This window comes from Molothrus aeneus, chromosome 10 (genome assembly GCF_037042795.1).
Source record: "Molothrus aeneus isolate 106 chromosome 10, BPBGC_Maene_1.0, whole genome shotgun sequence".
Lineage (NCBI taxonomy): Eukaryota > Metazoa > Chordata > Aves > Passeriformes > Icteridae > Molothrus > Molothrus aeneus.
The window spans coordinates 10,039,178-10,062,442 of record NC_089655.1 but is presented as its reverse complement, the minus strand read 5'-3'; the positions used below and the strand labels follow the sequence as shown (position 1 = coordinate 10,062,442).

Below are 23,265 nucleotides of genomic sequence, written 5' to 3'. Positions count from 1 at the left end.
CACGGAACACAGTAAACAAAGCTCAGAAAGAACAAACGCCACAGCCCTGTGGAAGCCAAGGAAGCAGGTAAGGCAGCCTGTACAGCAGCGCAACAGCCACGCACCGAGCCCAGTCTGACTTCACAGCACAGGAAATGGATAAGAGCGGCATTCCTGCAGGCATTTGCAGCACTTGTATGAAAATCCTCAGGCGTTCTCATGCTGCTGCTCCCGGGATCTCCTGTCCTTACCAGGGCACTGTCCCCGGGCCCGTGCGCAGCCCCAGCACCGCCCTGGGTCCCGCTGTGCAGGGGCAGCCCTGGCACCGGACTGGGGCTCTGCGCTGAGGGGGGAGCGAGGACAGCGCTGAAACAGAGCCTGCTCCTTCTCCTCTGCAGCCGCCGTGCTTCACCAGCTCTTCACCCCGCTGTGCCCCTCTACAGCCCCAAAAGGGTCCTGCACAGGGCTCTGGGTCCAGCTGTGCCGAGGAAGGCTCCCTCTGGAGCAGCGCTGTGCTGTCACTGCCGGTCTCTGGCACACGGGCACGGTGAGTTGTTCTCTACTCCCCGGGGAAGGAGCTGTGGCCGCTGCAGCCGTGCCAGGGCCATGGAGCCACCAACCCGCAGGGAGCTCCCTCAGCACCCCTGTGCATCCCTCAGCACCTCAGCATCGACCAAACAAGGCCGAGGCTGAGCAGAGGATGGTTAAACTGGCCCCGGGATCAGGGCACCCCAGGCTGGCCCCCCATCCCCAGCACACAGCCTGACACCAGCGCCACAACCCCAGGCTGTGGCAGCCTGCACTGCGCTGTCACATGCCCACCTGCTGCTTTGGAGCTACTTACGTCAAACACTAATAGTTCACATAAATTCTCTTCAAATGATATTAAACAATGGTTTGGGGTTGGGCATTTTTGAGAGAATTTTATTAAAGATACTACACCAAAATCTTGTATTCCATAATATTTTGATCACTCACAAACTAACTTGCTTAAAAATGTAATTTATAGAAAAACATCTGCCAAATTAAACCTAAAAAAAATACATATTACACACTTCTGGACAATCTGCATGTTAGCAAAGAATTCGTTTTATTATTCAACCTGAACATATACTTAAACAAGGAACATACTCATGAAACAGGACACACTCCTTGATTATGGCACACCTCAAACTACTTGGACTAAAGGAAAACTAGTGCAATTGTTTAATTGCATCTAATAACAGAACAATAAAAATGACTTTGTATTCCTTTGTTTTTTGTTCTTTTTTTCCCAAACCCATTCCATTTGTTCTCTTCTCTCCACGACAAAACCTCCAGTGGTTAGTCCTGGAGACCACTCACATTGCACGAAGCAGATTCCCCATGGGCTGGTCCATGTTACACAGAAGCATGCAAAGGAGGATACTGCAGCATTTGCAATGCAAATCTATTAAATACGTTATAAATGAACAAGGTGTCCCTTTAACACTGCAATTCTAGAGCCTTTATCTGTGGTGGAAGTTTCCAGTGTATTCATTATAAAACAGCATACAATCAGAAACAAACAAGGAATCTTGCAAATTGTTTGTGTTTGCAGCTAGGAAATCTTTCTGAGAGCTATGTCTAGCGCCGAAACCAAAGCCAGCTATTGAGTAGCCAGAAAGCTACAGTAATGGAATACATGATCATTTCCCTCTTAGCACGCTCTTTGTTCTCTTCTTCCAGGAGCTGGAGACGGCGATTAAGTTTGATTATCTAAAAACAAATAAAGGCTTTGATTATTTCATTACAAGTTGCCACACTTTCTAGAAGCTTCTGAATAACCATGTAAAATTAGTATCTCAAACAGATGGATGTTAAACAGTTGATAATTTGACCTTCTCTCTTCAATCAATAGTGATCAGATCCTGCAGTCCCTATTATTTAGGAACAGAAACAGAGTGAGATTCTGCAGACTCCCAGAAGAGGACATGGTATGTGAGGGCAGTCCAGCAGGGGCACAGAGAGAAGCCCTTGCCTTGCCTGTTGGGGGTACCTTTGGAGTCATTGAGAAAACCTTCTCCATTTTACCACTACAGCTTTGTCCTAATGTTGTCAACTACCATGTTTTACATACCTGTCTTCTTAGGGAGGCAGCATCTACGACTGTCATGTCATCTGGTGTTCCCTCGAGCGTCGTTTCGAAGCTGGAGAGAGTGTATCTAGCAAACGAAGGACAGGGCTCAGCTGTGTCAGCCATGCAGATCAGCAAGTACCATACTTTATCAACATTCTAGCAGATTTATATTTTGGTGGTGATAGAGACAAGAATTAAATTTTTTTGTGCAGCTGTTACAGAGTTGCATTTCAATAGGATCCTAACTGAGTAAAGCACAAACAGATATGAAGTGGGTTAGTGGTTGACTAAATTCGGATTGATTGCTCTCCACACTTAAAATTCTCCACACAAACTTCCTTCTGACACACAGTTCCTCAAAAGACCATTTCCAGTTATCTGATTAATGAAACCTGAACATTGCCTGACCTAAAGTGCCAAAGCTGCAAGAGACCTGGCCAGAGTAGAAATAACCAGAGACTAGCAAAGTGTCTTATGCTCAGTACCTACTTCAATATCTAAAGGGGACACTTACTGAGATTAAGAACCTCAGTCACATCCATCTCTGTATTTTAGGCAGAGAATCTGGCCAACAAAGCCCAGTGCAAAGTCACTCACTGCTTGCTGAACTTTGTGTGCATTAGAAAGTTTGTTCCCAGAGCACTCTCAGTTTTCTGAATGCAGCAATTCTGAAAGAGCATTATTCCAACTCCACGACAAGTTAAATAAATAAAGAACATTTATTATCAGTTCAAAAGTGGCAGAAAGTCTTTGCAGGTTTTTATTTTGATCATACAAGTGCTAGCTCTTAACCAGATTCATTTCCAACAACTAAACAGGTAAAGCAGTTTCTGATCCTCCACCTACTCCTGAGCTTCTCACTTTGTGTCTTAAAACCTCCATTTCCAGTATCAGCTCCCCCTGACTTCCTTTCTCATGAGGACCTGTGAACAACTGCTGCAGACAGCTTAAATGGAGCAAAATAACGTCAAGGCTACTGAATTCCCAACAACAAATACAACCTAAAAGAACATAAGGTATTTAATAACAGTTAATCTCGAACTAATAAGAATATGAGTAGAATTCCTGGAGTTTGCGGAATGCCCTTAAGTGCAGAAAATACTTTTGCATTTGCAGGTTCTCCCATCACTTTCCTGAAACTTCTCTAGAATGCCCTCTGAAAACCAAAGAGATTTCTGATAAGGGTGTTTTTGTAGCTGTTTTTTTGTTAGTAGTACATGGTAAAAAAATTAGAAAATTCCACCAGCACAGCTGTCCCTCACTCTCTCCTGGGAAAGGCAGGGAGGGTCAGCATTTCAGGGAGATGCACACACTTCCCTCCCAGCTCACATAACAGTGTATCACTGCTGCTCCACAATTTCCAAACCTTTCCAAGTATTAAATCAAGAGGGTTACTAGCAAAAACCCCCTTGAGATCCCTCTTAGACCATTTCAGAAACTGAATTCCTGAGTTAGAGAAGAATCATCTGTTTGAATCCAGTTTCTACTTACACCCAAATCTAACCTCCATCTCCATGAAAACACTGAAGTCTAAAAGGCAAATGGGAAAAATGGATGTGAAAGGACTGTTTTTTCCCCATCATCCTGACCATGGGATTATGTGTCAATCTTGCACCCAGTTCCACTGAAATGATTTCAATCTGCCAAGACAACGGCAGTGAAGAGGCTTCCAGCTACAACCAACAATCACAGGCTGAGAGCACCTCCAAATTAGGTGAGGTAAAGCCAAATTTTCTAGTAAGCTCCCTATTAAATAGCAAATGTTTGAACTATACAGCTCATGTAATGTAAGAGCCTCCCCTCAGGCATTAATCTGAGGCAGAGTTCTGCAGCACTTTGTATCTACCAGACAACTGAGATCTGGGCAGGTGACTTCGATGGGGAAGGAATAAAGGCCTGAAATACCTCAAGAGTTGAGAGGCAGCATAAAAATGAGCACCGTGCTTTAAAATAACATTGCTGGGAAGAGGGAAATAGAAATCTGAATTTTAGAATTAGTGGATCATGACTAACAAAAAAATGCTCTTTACCTGGTGTTGTCATGATGAGGGTTAGAGGAAGTGGTAGCAGCTGACCCACCACGTAACATTGGCCTACAGCAGGATTTTGTAGATTGAAAGCATAAGACAGAAACAGGAAATGACAAACAAGAGATAAGATGTAAAACACAAAGATCAAAGGAACATCAAAATACTTCCAGATATACTCTATGTTTCAATATAACTCCTATCATTTATTTTGTTGTAAATTGCACTTTCATATTTCTCTCATTCAAATTCAATCAACACTGAATGTTTTTGCAGCTAAGACATGTAAGCAAATTTTTGATGAAGCAGATTTGGAGAAGCTTGATTTACAGAAGACAAACAGGTGGAATAGAAATTAAGCCTTAAAAAATAAATATGGGGTACTTCAGGTTAAAAAAAAAAAAATACCCCCCAAATCTAAAACCTCACCCAACAATAACAGAAATCAATAAATGTACTACACACACTTATAAAAGCCCTTTTAATCACCCTCTGCTCCCTGCAGGGAAAGGGGAGATTTGCCCTTCCTGTATTCATCTATGCTAGATGCAATTCAGAAAACCTGGGCTGGCAGCCTAAGGGCCATGTGTAACCTGGAGAGAGGGAAATCTCTCCAGGAAGTGACTACAGGCTTCAAGCACATCTCTTTAACATCCTTAGAAGTGTTGCTCTTCTCCCTTTTCTTTCTGGGCAGGGAGTAAGGAAAGGTAGAGCTTTTTTAACTGCTGCCTAATATACATGAGGTTTGCAAGGAGAAGTTGCTGTATTGCAGCTCACCAGCAGCACTCTCTGACAAGCTGGCACTCTGTGTTTCCAGTGCCTCTGGTAAAGAGGCATTAGGGTTCCACATCACAGGTGTGCAACAAACTCTGCAGGAGCCTGAAATCTCTTCTCAATCTCCTTCATTTTCCCAATGCCAACTGGAGATGCTTGTACCATGAATACAACCCACATATACTGCAGGCTATAAAACTGAAGACAATCTAGGTATGAAAATCTTTACAGCAGGTCCATGTAGGAAACAGAGCTTTGGTGCCAAGGTGGCTGGGAGAACTGAGACCAGCCAGAACCATGCAAAAATATCACAGCCACCAGCTACACTTCAAAAGATCAGGATCTAGGAGCCTTGGCAAACTCTGCTACCTGGTAACTATTTACTGGCACCAGGTCCTAGTCTAGTTAGCACCAGAAGTGCACACCACAGTGTTCTCCTTTCTAGCACTTAGGCCAGCAGGATTTGTTTTACAAAACAGAAAGCCCCATTTCTGATACATGCAATATATGAATCTTCTTACCTAAATGTACAAGGTCTTGCAAAAAGTTATCCAAAAAAAGCTATTCCTAACCAGAGAAATAATTCAGCTGGTTGAAAATCTTCTCTGACAGATGGCACAAATAAATACTTTGAGACAGTGTAAGAAATTGAGCAAACACCAGCTATGGAGAAGGCCACAGAATTTCTCTGAGAACTTCAGTCACCTGTAACTAACTGGCAGATACCTGAATGCCAGTGCCAGTACCCAGCAGGCACTGCCCACACCATCTGACACAGGACATTTGGATTCTGTGTAATGAGAACAACAGTCTCAAGTGCTCTCTAAATTCAGCTTCTGTGCTATCTTTTGGTAAACAAAGTTTTACAGCTGTTGTAGAATTTATCAATCCTAATGCACAACTACCCTTCCCAAGGAAAGCCACAGGCTTGGAAACAGCTGAGGGCTACAGCAAGGCACAAACCCAGAGCACTCTGAAATCTGTGCAAGTCAGGAGCTCAAACTGAAGTCTTTGATCCTACTTCCCAACACAGCCAGGCTGTTAAGATGCTGCAGGTGATTTCTTCCTTTTCTTTACAGTTCACTTTTCATTTCATTACATATGGACCCAAAAGGAATACCACAATATTGCCCCATCTCTTCTACTTGCTTGGCTTTTTTATATCAACAGAGAATTGATTACATTGATCCCAGTGGCCTAATAACTGAGAGCCTTAGCCCAAAATTAGCAGTAAGTTTTTTGGCAAATACAGAATGTACAAGTATAATATAGGCAAGCCATTAAATGCGTGGCCTTCTTTAAAAAAATAAGTGTACATTAGAACTTTGAATTTTCTGGCTACTTCTGTCAATTCCATCCTAAACATTAGTGCATGAGCAGAAGAAGCCATAACACCAAGGCCATGTGTACTCCCTACAAACACAGCAGCAACCTCAAACTTGAAGGGAATGCTCAAGAATATAATTTAATACCAGTGGGAAAAGAGGCAGTAAGGCAAGGAGCAACTGAACCTGGTCTGTCTCCTGCTGCTTCCACAGTGAGGATGCAACCCTAAACACATGGTCTGGGAGGAAAACAACAAGGGGGGGACAAATCTCATCTCCTTCTGAACCATCATTACCCCAGGCCAGAGTCAAGTGTAGTCCTCTTTGATGGTCTTAACTCACTTCCCATTTTATTTCTACAATCTTCAACTTTTTCAATATAAAAATGATCTTATAAAATCTCAGGATATGACTACGTGGGTGAAGTTTGGCATTTAAAAAGGACAGTGTTTTTTTAAAAAAGGGCTATCTTAAAGAAAAGAAATTATAAATTGCCATACTCTTTCCTCCTAAATAAAATGTACTGACTCAAGAGATGAGTCAGTTCAGATAAAGTACAGATTTCAAAACAAGTCTATGCAGATATGAAATTGTCTCTTTTTCCTGCATTTAAGACATCACTAAAATTTCCTTAAATGCATGGAGTTTTGGGGGGACTTGTTTGGCTGGTTTGTTTTCTGATTTTCTTCTGCTGCCTAGAGCTTAAAAGATCAGTCTTTAAACGACACTAGGAGTAGGTCCTATAGTCATTCCACAGAAATTGAAACAGAAAAATGGTTAGAACTAGAAACCAAAACTGACCTATTGTCCTTGTCCAAGCTGAAGGAAATGCAAGAGTAAACAGTGGTCATTAAATTGTTGCCCATTTAAATAATCCTTGATGTGAGCAGTGCTGGCTGAGCTAGGCATAACTCATTATCTGCAGCAGTACCATCAGCACCTACCGTTAGCAGGTTTAGTAGATTGGAAAATGTTGGGGTAAAAAAAAAAAAAGACAGGCTATAAAACAAGTTAAAAATATTTCCAGTGAGTAACACACAGCCAGATCTTGTTAGCTTTAAAAGATCTCTTCAAGTATTAAGCATAAAATGTTAAAATAGGTAAAGCTTTGAGAAAGAAAACACATTACACAGAGCAAAAGAACAGAGTGCAGGTTTAGAGCAATTTAAAATGAATAATATTTTGCAACCATGCAAGTGGATCATCCAAATTTCACATTCCCACGCCAGCTGTAATGGTGGGTGTCTAAACACCCAGCCACAAAGAATACACTTTCACCTTATTGAAAGGTTCATTATTTTAGCACCTACTTATTCATAGGTGACTAGAAACAGGTTTCCCATTCCTTCTAGGAAGGTTAGTAAGAACACCTCAAAAATTAACTCAAACCAGGATGAGTAATGCAGCTTTTGAAGTGTTCATAATCCTAGAATTTTTCTGATAATTGAACTAAGTTGAAAGTGTATGTATATGGATTTGTTTTCCAGAATCCAAGAAAACACAGGCAAGAACATGCAGAAGAGAAGCCAGGAATAAAACCTGTTAGCTTCACAGCAGACTGGGAAAAGGGATACAGTTCCAATCCATATTTTAACAAGGACTCTTGGCACAGGATCCTTGAGTGCTACTGTTCATAGACAGTACAATTTCTTCTTATCTGGGAGCTTTAATTTGGCAAAACAAATTCTTAATTGTATAATTTTAATATTGATAAGGGGCAAAAAAGTACTGATGCCCAGCTGTTGATAGATAGGCATCAAAACTTTAGCAGCTACAGCCTGGCATTTCAGAGGATTAAATAATTCATTAGTTAAGCACCCAACCTGCAGTATTTCAAGGGACTCTAGGCAGCTGATTTTGTTTGTTTTTCTGAGTCCCAGTTTAAGAACACAAAGGCCAAAAATACTGGAGTTCTTTACAATTCAGGAATGTTAATATGGGCATTTATATATTGTCAGGTCAGCAAACATGGTGAGCTACAGGAGGTGCCAGTTTGGAAAGTGACTGCAAACACACAGACATTCACAGTAAGATTGGCTTGATAGTCACATTTCATTACCAAAACAACTAGAAAGCAAATAATTTAAACTTCACACTACACATAGTAAGTGTGCTGCTAAGATAAGATAGCAGAGGCACATGGCAAATTTCAAAGGACTTGGAGCACAGGCCACACTGAAGGGCTGCAGGAGAAATGAGCAGTTTTTCCCAGTGTTCTTCCCAATTATTTCCACTAATTCAACCTCCTGGCAAGCCCTGGGGGTCTGAGCTAGCCCTACACTGGAGACTGTGTGCAATTGTTACCTGAACTTCTGTGCTGGCATACAACTAACCTGGAAATTGCTTTTAGTAAAAGAATATTGCCATTGCTAGTCTTTAGGAATGTTTCTATAGTATTAAACATGCTGGTCTTGGAACACTTCCAAATCCTAAATCCAGACAGTCTAAGGATACACCAAGTGAGCAAAACTCCGCTGAAGAGAATGGAAATAACTACACAGGGATTGATATGAGGCTTGTTCTGGCTCATTACTCTCCAAGTGTCAGGTTATCCATAAAATCAGAGACAGCAATAATCAGAGGAGCAACCAACTCCCCAGTGTCCCCTGCCTTCCCTGCTCCCAGCATCCAGGGTAGGCACCATTAGTCATGTGGCCACCAGAGAGAATTATTCCCAGTACAAACCATGACAGTTTCAAGTCTTGACACATTATCAAAGTAGTCTACAATGCCTTTTAATATTCTACCCTGTTTCTGCACATATTTTAATGCTTCATGACATCATCAACCCAATCTTATTGATCTGCACCACTGCTCACCAACAGAAAAGCAGAAGACAAAGCTTGTAAATTTGCAGGCTCAGGGTCAAGTATTAATTGCAGAATACACTGATAATCTCGGACCAGCAAAACCCCTTGCAGCCACAGGCTAACCCTTCCTATAGAGATTTTTATTTGGAAGGAAACCAAAACAATCCTATATTTGAAACAGAAGCATTTTGAAATGTGAATTTTGGACATTTAAATTGCTTATGAATATTGAAAGCAAAGGAAAGCAAAAGCAAATAATTTCATCTCATTGTTGTGTAAACAGAAACCAAAGTCCACTAAAAAGGAGAAAAGAAAAACAAAGCAGCAGAAGCTGGCAGAACCAGTGACAACCAATCACCTGCGGTTTTCATCCAGCACATCCAAGACCTGCTGGTAAGCCCTACGAGTGGAAGACTGGATAAACGACAAAATGCCACGAGCAGAGTAAAGATTAATTCCATCTTCAGGTAACATATTGGGAGGACAGACACGAGCCTGTTGCAGTGATGGGGTCACACTGTTTGTACAAGCATAGTAAATGAAGAGAGAAACACTAGAGTCAGATTTTAAATGAAAAAAAAGCTTTTCAGATAGACCCCATTCCAAAATGCTTATTGCTTGCTTTTGGTTTACCCTTCTCCCACCACTGTAAGGTAACACTCCCAAATTCCAGTAGTGTGGGGATTATGAGCTGCATTTACATATGTTCACCAGAAACACACACAGGTAGTAATAAGGACACAGTTTGGATCTGTTTTACAAGTTAGCCCTAGAAAGTGCTTGTACAGCTAAATCTGTACCTGCTGAAGTCAGTGTTCAAGTCCTCACTTGACATCAATGAGAGGAGTGTTTTTACAAGCACTGGTATTTTAAGAAAATCCTACACATCATTTCTTTTCAAAACACAAGCCTTTTTCAAGAAGGAGAATCTCACACAGAACCCCTTCAACAAAATTTTTGGAAGCTGTGATCAAGACAGTATTTTGATTTGCACACGAACAAGTTTAAAGGCAAAATGCAACAAATTCTAAAAATAGTACAAAATTCACATCCCAGTGACAATGAATTACATGATCTAACATGTTGACTATGATGAAAAAAATATTATTTAAAATATGCAGGACTGGACTTCAAACATGGCCATTTGGATTATACCAAACTTGTCTATCAGAGAGAAAATAGCTTTGATAAGCTGCCTACGATTTGCTTATGTTTCTTTACATTCAAGGTGACTTTATTCACTTTTCCTGCACACAGCAAGACTTTTTTTTAATCTGGAAACCTTATTAGAGGTGAGATGCTTTTTTAGTAGGAATTAATTGGTGTTAACTTAATGTAAATATTAACACACGTGCAAACCAAGAGCAAGCCACTGTATCCTTTAAATCTTGGGTTAGTTTTTTTTCCAAGATTAGCACCCATAATTCAACACATTTCCTTGCCACTTGTGCTTTGCTACAACAGCTTTGGATTTAAAATGTCAATCTTTTTGACCTTGGCATTTTAATAAAACATTAATGCTGAGTACTTGGAAGTTGGTTTGATATTTGGCTAATCTCTAGCTGGGTCAGAATTCTGTGGCTACTCTTACTTTGAACAGAGCTGCTCTGCACGTGGCTGGCAGCAAGATCACAACACTGAGTAGGACAGGAAGCTCCACTGCACACTCTGAATCAAAGAATGTTACAGGAATGTCACCTCTCCCACAGCAGAGCTCAGCCATCCTGGGCTTCAAGGGACACCCAGAGACTGCAGCAACTGGGGCTTGGCTGATACTGGTCATTGTTACCTCAAGGACAGGTATCTTTTCAGGCTGCCACATTCTACATTTCAATAAATATCTGGTTCCTTCCTTACAGCTTTTATTGCTCTCCCACACTTGTAGAATCCACCTTTCTTCTATATTTATGATGACTTCTATTTTGTAATCAATAGTAGTGGTCACACCCACACATTTTACTATGGAATTGCACTAGAAATGCCAATATTCAACTGAAAAATATCAAGCAGCAGGGGCAAGTTCAAAATATTGCCATTAAAATGAATTTATCAGAATTTTTACTCCTTGTGGATTTACTGGATTGAGGGAAATGAGGGAAGAATTAAGGCCTGAAATCACAGTATATTTTGCATTAAAACTAATTTCTCCTGTACATCACTTCAGAGATGTGCAGAATAGGGTGAAAGATAACTTAATAAAAAAGGTAGCAAATAATATTGAAACATATTGCAAAACAGAAAAAAAAATGTGGAATTCCTGTTGTCCAGAATGGTATTGGTATAAATACTACAGTAATGATTTTTGCATACAAAGATTTCTGTATATACTAAAAAGATCCTAATAAATTATAAAAGCAAAAGCAAAAAACCCAGTTTTAACTAAAACTGTACAGAATTCTTTAGCATTAAGTTACATGTGCTGATTCAATCCAAAGTTATATAATAAGGAAAAATCAAAAAACATGAATAGTTCTATGAAGGACACAAAGGACACATGACTGGGGGTTGGAGAGAGAAGCAAAAGTTTTCTTCTGAAAATTTTGCTTTTTCGGGATTTGAAATTGCTGTCCTGTAAGCATCTGGCAGTCCTTTGGACTATGTCAGAGACCATGGAGAAGAAATATCATGAAGCAATTACCTGATACAAATCAGCCCAGATAACACAAGAGAAAAAAAAATCTCTGCCATAAGGAAATTCTCTAATATGTAGTATAAGCAGTTATCATTAGACATTGTGGCTGTCCCCCCTTCCCCCCTCCATTTCCAGTGAAATGGTCCTGGTTGTAGGTATAATTTTGTTTCTCATCTCTGAAAAGAATTCTTATATACAGCTCCAGGCACTGTAACCTCCTTGGTTACAGACACCAGTCAATTCCAGAGCTTGGAACCAAAACAGACAGGATGAAATTACAGACATTACTATGAAAGAGTACAGTAGCATGTTGCTATATGCAGTTTTTAGCTTAGCAGCAATCTCCCCTAAACCTTCTCAAAGCATTTGTGGTGTACTCAGGCTTTATTTCAGGTATTTCTCTGACTTGCAGTTCTGGTAGTATTAAATGAGAGGTAAACAGATTTAACTAATTAAGGTTACTTTGAATTTAAGCACATAGACAGACGTGCACACCATCACCTTTTCCTCCATGACTTGCAAGAAGAACAGAATTTCTCAAACTGTGAAACTGAACTCTCTAGAAAGATGTGTTATTCTAAGGAAAAGGCTGGAGCAAAAAAGAAAATTAAGTGGTGCCCAGTTTTCCACGCACTCTTGGTGGTTTGGTGATTTCCAGCAGAGATGTGGAATCCTTGCATTCAGCATTGGCTGGCAATAACCAACAAAAAGCTTTGTTTCTCCAGCTATACAAAACTAGCCAAAGAACAGAGTGTCAAACAAGTTAAAGATAATTTAAAATTTTATTTCCCTTTCGTTGGCTGTCAGGTGTTTTTCCCTGTGCTCTTTACAGAGGGAAACAATTTGGCCAAGTTTGAGAAACCCTGAAGCAAAATTAGAAACACCACATTCAGTGTAGCTGTTTCAGATTTTATATTCTAAGCTAGAGGTACTTAGTCAGAATATTAGTACTGCAGAGAGCTACAGAATTATACACACTCTTGCTTTCCATATACCAGGGAAGGTTCAGGCTTACGTGCAATCCTTAGTCGAAAGAGGTGACTGGAACCGTGGCATTTTATTTCTTGGGACAGTATCTGATCTGTGCCACCTTGAATAATAATTGTAATCTCTTAAGTAAGCATCCTTAGAAAAAGAGGGATTGTAATTTAAAGAGTTGTCATTATTGCTACACAGACAGTTATTGTACCAGCAGGTACTTGTTAGTCCCAGGATTTCTAAGAGCATTAGAGAATTACTGACTTTAATGAAGCCCAGCGGCCAAAAAAATACTCAGAACTGTCTCTGCATGCAACTGGATGACAAGAAGAGAAAGACAATGGAAGAGACACCAGTATTTGTGCATGTCAAGAACATTGTGATAGGGAGCCCAGCCAACTCTCACTTGCACCATCTATTCCAGAATGTTTGATTTTGTCACTTTCTAAGTCGAGTCTTGGAATTTCACACAGTACATCTGAATATTTTGTCCAAGGAGGACAACAGTGTCCTAGTCTAAAACTTGAGAACTGTAATCATATTTTGAAAAGAAAGGTTTTAAAAGGCAGTGCTCCAAGCACCTCTTCAATCCTCATCACAGCATCTGAGCAGCCCATGTGCACTTCCTTTTCACTTTGAAGATATGAACCAAACCAAAGCACAAAAACAAAGGGCTGATTTTTGTCAAGGTAGAGCACCACAGCATTTGTGAGTGCAGAAGTAAACTATTTTTCAGCCAACAACAGTGGGTATAAGAACTTTAGGAGCAGCTAGTTTCTTGTATTCTTGTAATTAACTGGAAAATTAGTATTTCCAGATGGTAAAGGAATTCCAAGGTGATATAAATGAGGGAATGGCTGCACAATTACATTTTCTGTAGTGCAAAGAATAGATTTACATGAAACTTGTATTTTTTTTTGCAGTTTACACTGTATGTCCTGAAGGCTTAAACTGTGAGGAAACAAGAGCCAAGAGGTTACTTTTCCACCAAGCACAGGCGGCCTGGCCTTCCTGCATTTGTGGGAGCTGCACAGGTTCCACTGTGACCATGGTGTTTTTACAATCTGAATTCCTAGAACATTCTCCCAAGAGGTAGCCAGGTACAAAGCCACATTCTCCACTTGGAGAGTGACAAAACCTGGATGAGGGAGAAATGTCAGACTCAGCATCAGAGTGCCACAGCATGTTCAAAGTGATTTCTTTGTTTGGCTCATATTGAATCAGAAGAAGTAATTGTGAGAGAAAAAGAAGCCATTTCTAGGAACCTCTGTGATTTCAAAGCAGATGATCTAACATCAGACACAGCATAATTTCTGTCATAGGATAACAGAGGACAAGAGAAAAATGAAGTTCTACTAAAATACATGATCTGCAGGTCAGAAGTGAAGAATCCTGCAATGAAGAAGGATATCTTCCACGTGGGCAGTAGAGAATACAGATCTGAAGGCTCAGTATCACCTAGCTGTTATTTATCTCAAAAGCAAGAGAAGAGATCCTGGATCAATCAAAAGATACAATAGAAGGTGCTTGGCATTGGAATTATGATTTATATGAGAGACCTTATCAAGCACAGCGTGGGTATCAAGAGAGGAAAACTAATCTCCAGGTGTGTAAAAATTTCCTGGCTTTTGTAAATGATAAACTGAGTCATGCCAGCTGCCAGTCATATGTTCCTTCATCACAGGCTTTTTAAATTTACAGGATTCCAGGTGCTTATTGTATTGCTAAGCCTCTAAAGGATTGATAGAAGATTAAAATACTGTGACAGAAAATAACATTCAGGCCATGTAAACCCAGTAATTCTATATATAACTACTGAGTGACAGCAAAGCACAGGACAGAAAATTTTACAGATTTAGGATTTTCAGATTCAAGAAGTCCAGACATGTGAGAAATCTGACAGCAACTACAGGCAGAGCTGATCTTACTATTTTCTCAGATGGCTGACATGGCCCATGACTTTTGGAAAACTAAACTAACACAGGGATCAAGTGTAAAGCAATTTCAAGAGATTGCAAGAATTTCTTTACCAACTGTTTTTTCCTTTTAAGTGCAATACATCAAAGACTGGCAAAGCAGAGCTGGCAGCATCAAAGGGAGAAATATTTCCCCAGGAAGCTCCCACCACATGAAGACCATGGTACTCCAGCAGGTACTATGTCCAAACTGCCAGATGGGCAAGAGAAAGCCAGTCTCAAGTGACATTATAGTGTGTCCAGTCCAATGGGACATTACTGGGTAAGTGACACCACAGGGAACTTGGACACTGAGGAGGCTGAACTTGGACACCCAGAGACTGAGCTGGTCAGGCTCTTAAAGATGGGAATCTGAGTTTTGCCAGCTCAGTAAATGTGTGTGACTCTGCAGACCTGAGCACCTAGACATGTGCAATCCATAAACTTGTATGACCCCAAAGTCTGATCAAATAAGAAGGGGAAGATATGAAACAATATTTCCATAAATATCTGGAAGAGAAGGAGAAGTGTAACATGTGTGGAACATGAATCAGAGTACATTTCATTTTAGCCAAATTAGCAGGTGAACTGATATGTGGTACACACAGTACCTCCTAGTGCCCCTGATGTCAATAGAAGAAAACAGGCATTTCTAGGGCATACTTCACTTAATCTACTTTAGACTAAAAATAGGTAGACCTTAAGTAGGCTATGCACTTATTTCCCTCTAGTTACTGAAAATTAAGTTTGATGGTGATCTAGCAATATTGTTATACAGTCTACATTGGGACAGATGAAGCCCATCTTTCAAATCTTAAATTTAAAGCCTTTTCTAAGGCAAGTATTCCTTATGGCAGCTGTATTAAAATTCATACATAAAAGATTCCTAAGTGTTATATTGGAAAACCAGTTATTTCCAGGTGGAAAGATGCTGTCACTCAGAATAAGCCATGATTAATCCAAGACTATCATATCTAATAAGAATTTACAGAGGTGTATGGCTTCAGGAGGCACCCTAAGAACTGCCACCCTGGATGGTAACAATAGATGAAGTTTCCAATTTGAAGTGCTCCTTGCCATTTTGGTCAGAAAAGATTAAGATGTATATACTTACAGATTCCAATACATGCAGTACAGTGACACCATAGAAAAAATACTTATTCAAATATTTATGAGGAAATAAAAATATTTCTTCTCCAATGAATGAAAATCATTATAATATTAACAGTGAGAGAACTGGGAACATATTGATGCACAAAGAATGCCATTTCTTGAAAATTCAGGGGGAAAAAATATTGTACCAACTCAGAAACTGCAACATCTCCTGAAACAATTCCTGATAAGTGGTAAAACCAACTGTGAGCCCACAAACACTTGCACCCATCCCCTGCAAGAAGTCACCTCCCTGAACAAAACCCATAGAAGAGAAGAAAAAGGCTGGGGTTGTAACAGTTAAATGATGATCTTGGCACAACATACAAAACATTAGCTGGGAAAAGCAGACAAGGAGGAGGTAAGGAAGGAGGGTGGGTGTCCCAGAGGTGCAGCAGAGGCCCTGCAGGGGCTGCACTCACATGGAGTCGTTGCGGGCCAGCTGCCCGTTCTGCCGCGTGGCGTTCTCGCTCATGGAGCGCTCTCGCTTCAGCCTTCCCACCGCGCGCACCTGCAGCACGGAGCAAAGGAGACATCAAAGCCACAGAGTTCCAGGAGACGCTCTGTGCTCTGCAGGACTGCCCTCAGACACAAAGGCACATTTCCAGGGTTTCACAGTGATTAGGAGGAAAACAGCTGATGACAGAGGTGATGCTGGTACATGTAAAATCAAGCTCCAAACTTACTGCAACCCTGTTGTTACCTATATGTGTGACCTGATGTCAAAATTACAAACCAACAGAATTTTCAATATTCTCTGGAGATACTCAAAGCCCTCTGGACACAATCCTGAGTAACATGCTCTAGGATAACCCTGCTGATGTAGGCTGGACTAGACAAACTCCAGTGGTCCCTCCCAGTCTTGCCCATTCTGGGATTACTTCCCACCACCAGAGATAAATGTATTTCTATTGTATTTTATAAGCCTATAGAATATGCAGCTTCATAAATAATTTTCCGTTTTTAAAGTGTCAGTTGCCATTATTCACCTGGATGCCAATGTTATACCATTACTTGAAGCTGTTTTTTTCAGAGTTTTGTTAAAACTCATTAATTCTGTGTGGTGTTATATCATCTGGCTATGAAGTCCAGAAGTTAACTACATACATTATAATGTATAACTATATACAATACAAGAATCTTATATTTTTCTGATACTTTATAAATCAAAAAAAACCTTACAGCTTCCTCTTCATCCCAAAGACTAATTTTGTAAGTAGTGAGTAAGCTTGCTGAGCATGGCAATTCCAGGCCATCTGCCACTTCAAAGTCTAAACAGAACTACTATAGTGCTAATAAAAATATTTTTGTATTTTCCCAACATATGTCAGCACCAAGTTGATCTGCACCACAGTAGAGAAATCATTGGTCATTTCACTTTCTTTAGCAGAATGCTTCTCATCTAAGGAAAAAGCAAAATAAGTACTGGCCTCTTCATTTTGAGGTGTCTGCTGTGGAGGTTTTTCTAGGTCCAAAAAATCTAGCGGTCGATCACTAAGAGAAATAACACGGGGAGGAGTTTTCAATGCCAGTGGTTTGAATGGAGTAGACTGAAGAATGTTAAGGTCTGCTGGTCTGGAAAATGGAATGTCTTCACTATTACCTGCAAGAACATCAATTGTCAATAGAAAGCAAATTGTTCTGAGGCCTGAAGGCCAGTGCTTAAAGTTCAAAAGGACATCACAGCAGTAACTTCTCCTGCCCATGCCAAATGATGAAGTATAACCTTCTTTAACCTTCTTGTATGTTAAAAACTACTGTTGAAGTGCTCTTAAAGACCACATTGACACTTATTTGAGCAGTTTCTCTGAGGACAATGATCCTGAGTAACCCTGAACCACATAAAGTGTTATGCAAGTGAGAGCACTCAAGACACGGTCCTACCAGTGTCTTTGACTGGGGACATCAAAGCATAAAATATATGCAAGTCAGACATTCTGCAAACTTGTTAGACTTTCAGCAGTTCTGGATATGTCACTGTGCCCATGACCACAAATACTAAACTAATATTGATAGAGTCCACTCATTATAGACAGATTATCAACAAAATTAGCACTCTTATCAAATACATTTTGCATGACAAATATAAAGTCCACCCCCAACATTTGTTACGGTTACTTTAGCTTACAGTTAATTACTAAAAATCGGGTGTAAATCAATAAACAGTAACTTTTTCTCCAAAAATAGCATAGTAAGATGAAACATCAGCAAATAAACCTTCTGTTCATAATTAATTCATCAGCTGTCTCCATTATAAGCTACACCAAAACTATTCATGAAACATTTTCAGACCTTAAAAAACTTCCCAAGTTAAAGAGCTATAACTGTTTAAACACCAGAAAGCATTTTACAGGTTATTCTTTCAAAAATGACATATCAGTATATACATATTTTTTCCATCCAGAAATCAGGGGAACTAATTTTTCACCTGCACTGCAATGCAGACATACCTGCCACTACAATCCGCTCTGGAACCTGCATGGTTACACTGGCATTTGGAAATCCTTCCTGGCTGCTCTTGTCCAGGTCAGCGTTTTGAGGAGCCACCTTGAGCTTCTCGGGGACCCTCATGCGCTGGCTGATGCCCTCGGTGTATTCCATCTCGTACTGCAGCCGGTTCATCTCGGCCATCTCGGCAGCCGGCGACGGGAACGCCGCCCCGCTCATCCTGCCAAGGCAAGCCAACGCTCAGGGACAGGGACCCAGCAGAAGGAGGGACAGGAGATGCTTTGCTCAGGGCACCAGGAAGTGGGAGATAGTAACTGAAGAGTCTTATTTAAAGGAACAAACTGCGCAGTGAAATTCTTAGGAAGCGTACTCACAAAGTGCTGGGTGGTGCAGGCAATGAAAGAACAAAGTGATACTGTAGACAATGCTCAAATTGAGGGTTCTCAAATTGAGCCATGACAAATAAAAAAAAAAAAAAAAAAAAAAAAAACCAACCTGGAAATTCTGCAGGCAAGGTACTATTCCAGTACTGGCTGACAGAAATAGAAACATAAACAAACACATCAAAGAATCGGTAGGATTGGTAGGAAATCTATTCAGGATTGGTGAGAAATCTAAATTACTGATTTGCATTTACAGAAATCCAGCATACTTGTGGTTGAGAAAATGGCTGAAGTCTCACAAAACTGCATGTTGAGGCACAGGGAGACAGAAAAGACACAGCCTGGGCAGGAGCCTCCTGCTCACTGTCAGTCACCCAGATCGTACAAGGACAAAGTTCCTTATCAACAGCCTGTCAAATCAGCTTGAAAACTGAGAATATTCATAACCCTTCCCAAGTGCAGCAATTCTTTAAACTTCTCACTTCTATATTTTTCTCTAAATTAACATCTTACTTTTGTGGAACTGATACAAGATGAGGAGGAGAGAGAACAAGATTTTATTTAAACTTAAAAGCATTTGCCAATACTTTATATATACATTTTCCTAGAAAAGCAGTGGAATTTCAAATGAAGCAGTGGAATTTCAAACGAAGCAGTGGATGAGTTCCCTAGAAACTGGGCTGTGAGAAACTTACTAATGCAATTGCTGGGAGTTGTATTAAAGACCAAGATAACTGGGAGTCTGAAGTTAGATTTAGGGTCGAGAGAAAAAGAAATCCTATAGCTGTGCCTGGGGCTGGCTGGAAAGGGACCTCAGAGAGCTGGGAGGAGCTGATTACCGGGGCAGTGGCCAGTGCACCTTGCTGATGGCTCACACCCAGATAATGGCTGTGGGCTCGGTTACGACACACCCTGAAGCTGCATTTGGAGAGGGGCTCCCAGAGGAAACACTGAGCTGCAAGAACTGGTTGTGGGAAGCTCTTCATCCAGGTAACAACTGGGGGGCTTCTCAACAGCTCACACTGCAATGATGCTTTTTTTAGGATTTGAATAGGAAAACAAAGTTTCTAGACATATATATACATACACAACATGTAAATATAGCTTACATTGGCAAACCTGCCTATGCAAAGCATGGCTTAGTCTAGCACAAAATCTATGACTGGTGTTGCTTAAGTCGGTCCCTAAATGAAGTAACCCATCCTGGCAAAAAGGCAGGGTTTGCCACTAAAATTGCAACTACATTCCTTTACTATTTTTGGCAGCAGGGCCACGTCTGTTGCTGTGTGTGCACTGCTGAGCTGAACGTGCAGAACTCAGAGAGGCCTCAGTGCAGAGCAGCCCAAGGCAGGTGAGCCAGCCCAAACCCTCCCTCCCACCATCCCACACAAGCAATTCTTCCACATTTGCCAATAAAACCCTGAATAACCCTCAGGCAAAAGACAGAAGCACAGAGAAGGACCTGACTGTGTAACACACACTGAGTGTGATCACCTGGCAGTCCATCCTGTGAGCCTCGGTGTTATTTGCAAGGCTCCCTATCACCACACATCAAATAAAGCATCTCAATAATCTCCAAATGTCACTGCAGCACAGTAGGAGAACAGGTGATCAGGGAGCAGGCTAAAAATCACTGTGTAACCTTAAAAAAGGTCTATGTAAACTCAAAAAAAATTAGTTTTAAAGGAAATAGTTGAAGTGCTGCACATTTAATCCACCTGTATTAATTATCACAGTTTTTATCAAGTGAAAGAAAGTGAAACAACCCATTTAATTAGGAATAAACACTTTATAGCAGTTCAAGAGGTGCTTAAGCATCTGTCACTTCAAAAATGTTAACCTTTTCACATGGAGTTTTTTCATCCCTTCCCTTTGATTTTATAGACTAGATTTGCACCTCTTGCAAGGCATTGGCTTGATCAACTAATGATATGAACAAAATAAACAGCCATCTGAAATTTCTACATTCCAAAAGGTGCCTTTCATTTCAAACACCGTCTGTGATCAGTAAAGCATTTCCCAATCTCATAAAAATCATAATGTCAACAGAGAGACCAAATTTTAAGAACTTACAGTACCCAGAGTATCAACTGGCAACAGCTTTAAGCACACTTATTGCTCACATGTGACAAAAAGTGTTTCCCTGCTTCACTCTCATTTGGAAACACCTGGCTGGCTCCAAGTGTAGTGATCAAGTATCCCTGCCCTGCAGCAGTGTTTCCACCACAGCTTGGTGAGGCTTTTGGACACAAGTCTGCTTGCACAACAACTGCTTTCCAGCTGCAAGGCAAAACCTACACAAAGCCAGACAGCAGTAGCAAGTATTTATAAACTAAATAGCACTGTGTGGGTTTAGCAGCTCTTGCCAAGGCCCTACAGATGCAAAACCTCAATATCTTCCTACTCTCATCTACTTTCTGTCACTGAGAACTGGATTTGGTGTCAAAGTGATTTCAAATTTTACCCCTTTTTACAAGAGAACAGCAAAACAGAAACAGTGAAATCTCAGCAACAGATAAAACATTTTAATGAAGCTTCTGAACAAAACAAAGTTATGTTTTCTGCAATGTCCTTGTTATACAAAGCATTTTACAGAAAGCATTAATAATAAATCAGGTGACTGAGGATTTTAAAATTGATATTTACAGAACTAAGTACCTCTAAAAATGGCATGATAATAGAAGTCTGAGAATGATAAGACAATAAAAATCCAATCACAAATACAGGATAAATAAAAAATGGCTGATGTGCAAATGAGCATCAAGCACATTTAATGAAAGAAAGAAAGAAAGGAGAAATCCAGAAGATAATAAGGCAAGAAAGGGAAAAAAAAAGGTTATGAAAAGTGAATTACATGTTCAGAAAGGCACAGAAGAACCTCCCTCTCCTAAACAAGAATAGAGGAGATGAGGCTGAAGCAATGCATACAAATGTGAGGGACGCATTCTGGCAGCATTCTGGCCATATCTGTGCTGCAACCAGCAATGGTCTGCACAGTGTGGAGCCCCAGATACAAGAAGATGAGCTCTGGTAACAGTATAGCTCTGTCAGCACTGAGCTCAGGGAGGTTTTACAATCCACACCAAACTGTAGCTTCTCCAGCTCCATTACTGTTTGTTCCTGATGTGGCTACTTCACAGATCCTCTGTTCACGTGCACATAAGATACAAAGTGTTCCCTTGGCAAGCATCCAGTTATCCTTGGACAAGGAAAAGGGGGAAGAGGAAGACTCAGAGCAAAGTTGAGGATGTGAATTAAGGACCCAAAAGACCTTATTCCTGTAACTGAATACAGATGAGAGAGACCGGGAACTAACAAAGCACAAATGGAACAATCTGAGGAGGAGGAGCACCAGGGGCAGGCTAAACGCTGAAAGCTGTTCTGCAAGCACAGTTACAGCTGCTGAACTTAAACAATGCACGGGCCCCTCTCCTCAGCACTGGGTTGACATCAACAAAATGCACCTGTGACACACGGGCAAGGCTGTATGATCACAAACCACTAAAGACTGTGTTCTTTCAAGTTGGTTTTACTCCAGCAGAATGCTTTAACACAAAATACTTTTAATTTTTTTTAATAAGAAAAAAAATGCTGGAAAACATCAGTGACAACCATTCTTCTGGAATACCCAACTATTCATTGCGCTGTGGCGGCACTAAAAACATTCGGAAATAGAGGGGGTGCAGGTGCTTTCTTCCCTTTATGGGGGTGGTCACGGCGGCTCAGCCGACAACGTCTGGGGGAATTGAGGAGCTCGCGGTCCCGGCGCTTCGCCCCCGGTGTCCCCGGGCGGGGGGAGCCCCGGCACAGGCTGTCCCCGCTACCGAACGCTCCCACGCGACCCGGCAGCGACCCCGGCACCGGGCCGGGCCGCGGGGCACAGCCCGAGGGGCCGGGCCGGGCCGGGGGCAGTGCTGGCAGCCTGGAGCCGGTGCCGGCGGGCGGGACGGGCCCTGAGGGGGCCGGGGCTGAGCGGACGCGCGGCCGCGGGGAGCGGGGGACACACGGGCTTCATGAAGGGGCTCCGGCTGCGAGCGCGGCGAAGGGCCGGCTGCGGCCCCGAGGGCAGGCCGAGCCCTCCGAGCGGAACTGGGGCCGCTGCCGCCAGGCCCCGGCGGTCCGTACTCACCCGTGCGGCGGAAGGAGGCCGGGGAGCGCTGCCAGCCCGGCCCGGCCCGGCCGGGAGCACGTCAGGCACCGCGGCACCGCACCACGCTCCGCGCGTCAGCCGCCAAACGCGGCTTGCATGTCCCCATCGGGTGTCCGTAAGGGCCGCGCGTCACATGACTGGAAGCGGGCGGAAGCGGCTCTCACCGGTGCCTCACGTGTGGGGGAGGCGGGGGCAGCCATCTTTAGTGAGGGCAGGGTGCGCCGCGCAGGCGCGTTGGGGTGCCCGGCAAGGTGACCCACGGCGCGGCCCCGGCGGGCGGGGATGGCGCAGCCCCCTTGCCCGGGGTTGAGCTTCGGCGGGAGAGCCGCGCTCGGTGCCCACACACGGAGCGGTGCCCTGTGCCCCGTGCGTGTCCGGGTGCGTGCTGGGCTCTGGCACGGGCAGGAGCCGGGGCGCTGCAGGGCGCCGGACCCTGGGCGCTGCTCCGGGGCAGCCCCGCCTGAGGCCGGCTCTGAGCTCCCGGGGCCCTGCCCGGCCCACAGCAATCACCGCCCCGTTACCGTCACAGAGCGTTTGTCACCAAAGGCGGGTGA

At 42.2% G+C, this 23,265-nt stretch overlaps 1 protein-coding gene across 5 annotated transcripts; it reads right to left on the bottom strand.

Moving 5' to 3' along the window:
• Positions 1 to 1,050: 1,050 nt before the first annotated feature.
• Positions 1,051 to 22,821, bottom strand: MFF (mitochondrial fission factor). 5 transcript variants are annotated; one of them, XM_066556357.1, is made up of 10 exons: positions 22,691 to 22,821; positions 18,181 to 18,398; positions 17,161 to 17,333; positions 16,153 to 16,241; positions 12,661 to 12,735; positions 9,372 to 9,530; positions 7,005 to 7,022; positions 4,108 to 4,170; positions 2,078 to 2,162; positions 1,051 to 1,716 (listed from the first exon to the last, which is right to left on the bottom strand). In XM_066556357.1, exons 2-10 carry the CDS (start codon positions 18,395 to 18,397, stop codon positions 1,585 to 1,587), a joined length of 1,011 nt encoding a protein of 336 aa, XP_066412454.1. In that variant the 5' UTR covers position 18,398; positions 22,691 to 22,821; the 3' UTR covers positions 1,051 to 1,584. The 5 variants fall into 5 exon arrangements, with proteins under 5 accessions (XP_066412454.1, XP_066412449.1, XP_066412451.1 ...); XM_066556352.1 differs by lacking the exon at positions 12,661 to 12,735; XM_066556354.1 differs by lacking the exons at positions 7,005 to 7,022; positions 9,372 to 9,530.
• Between the last annotated feature and the right edge of the window lie 444 nt (positions 22,822 to 23,265).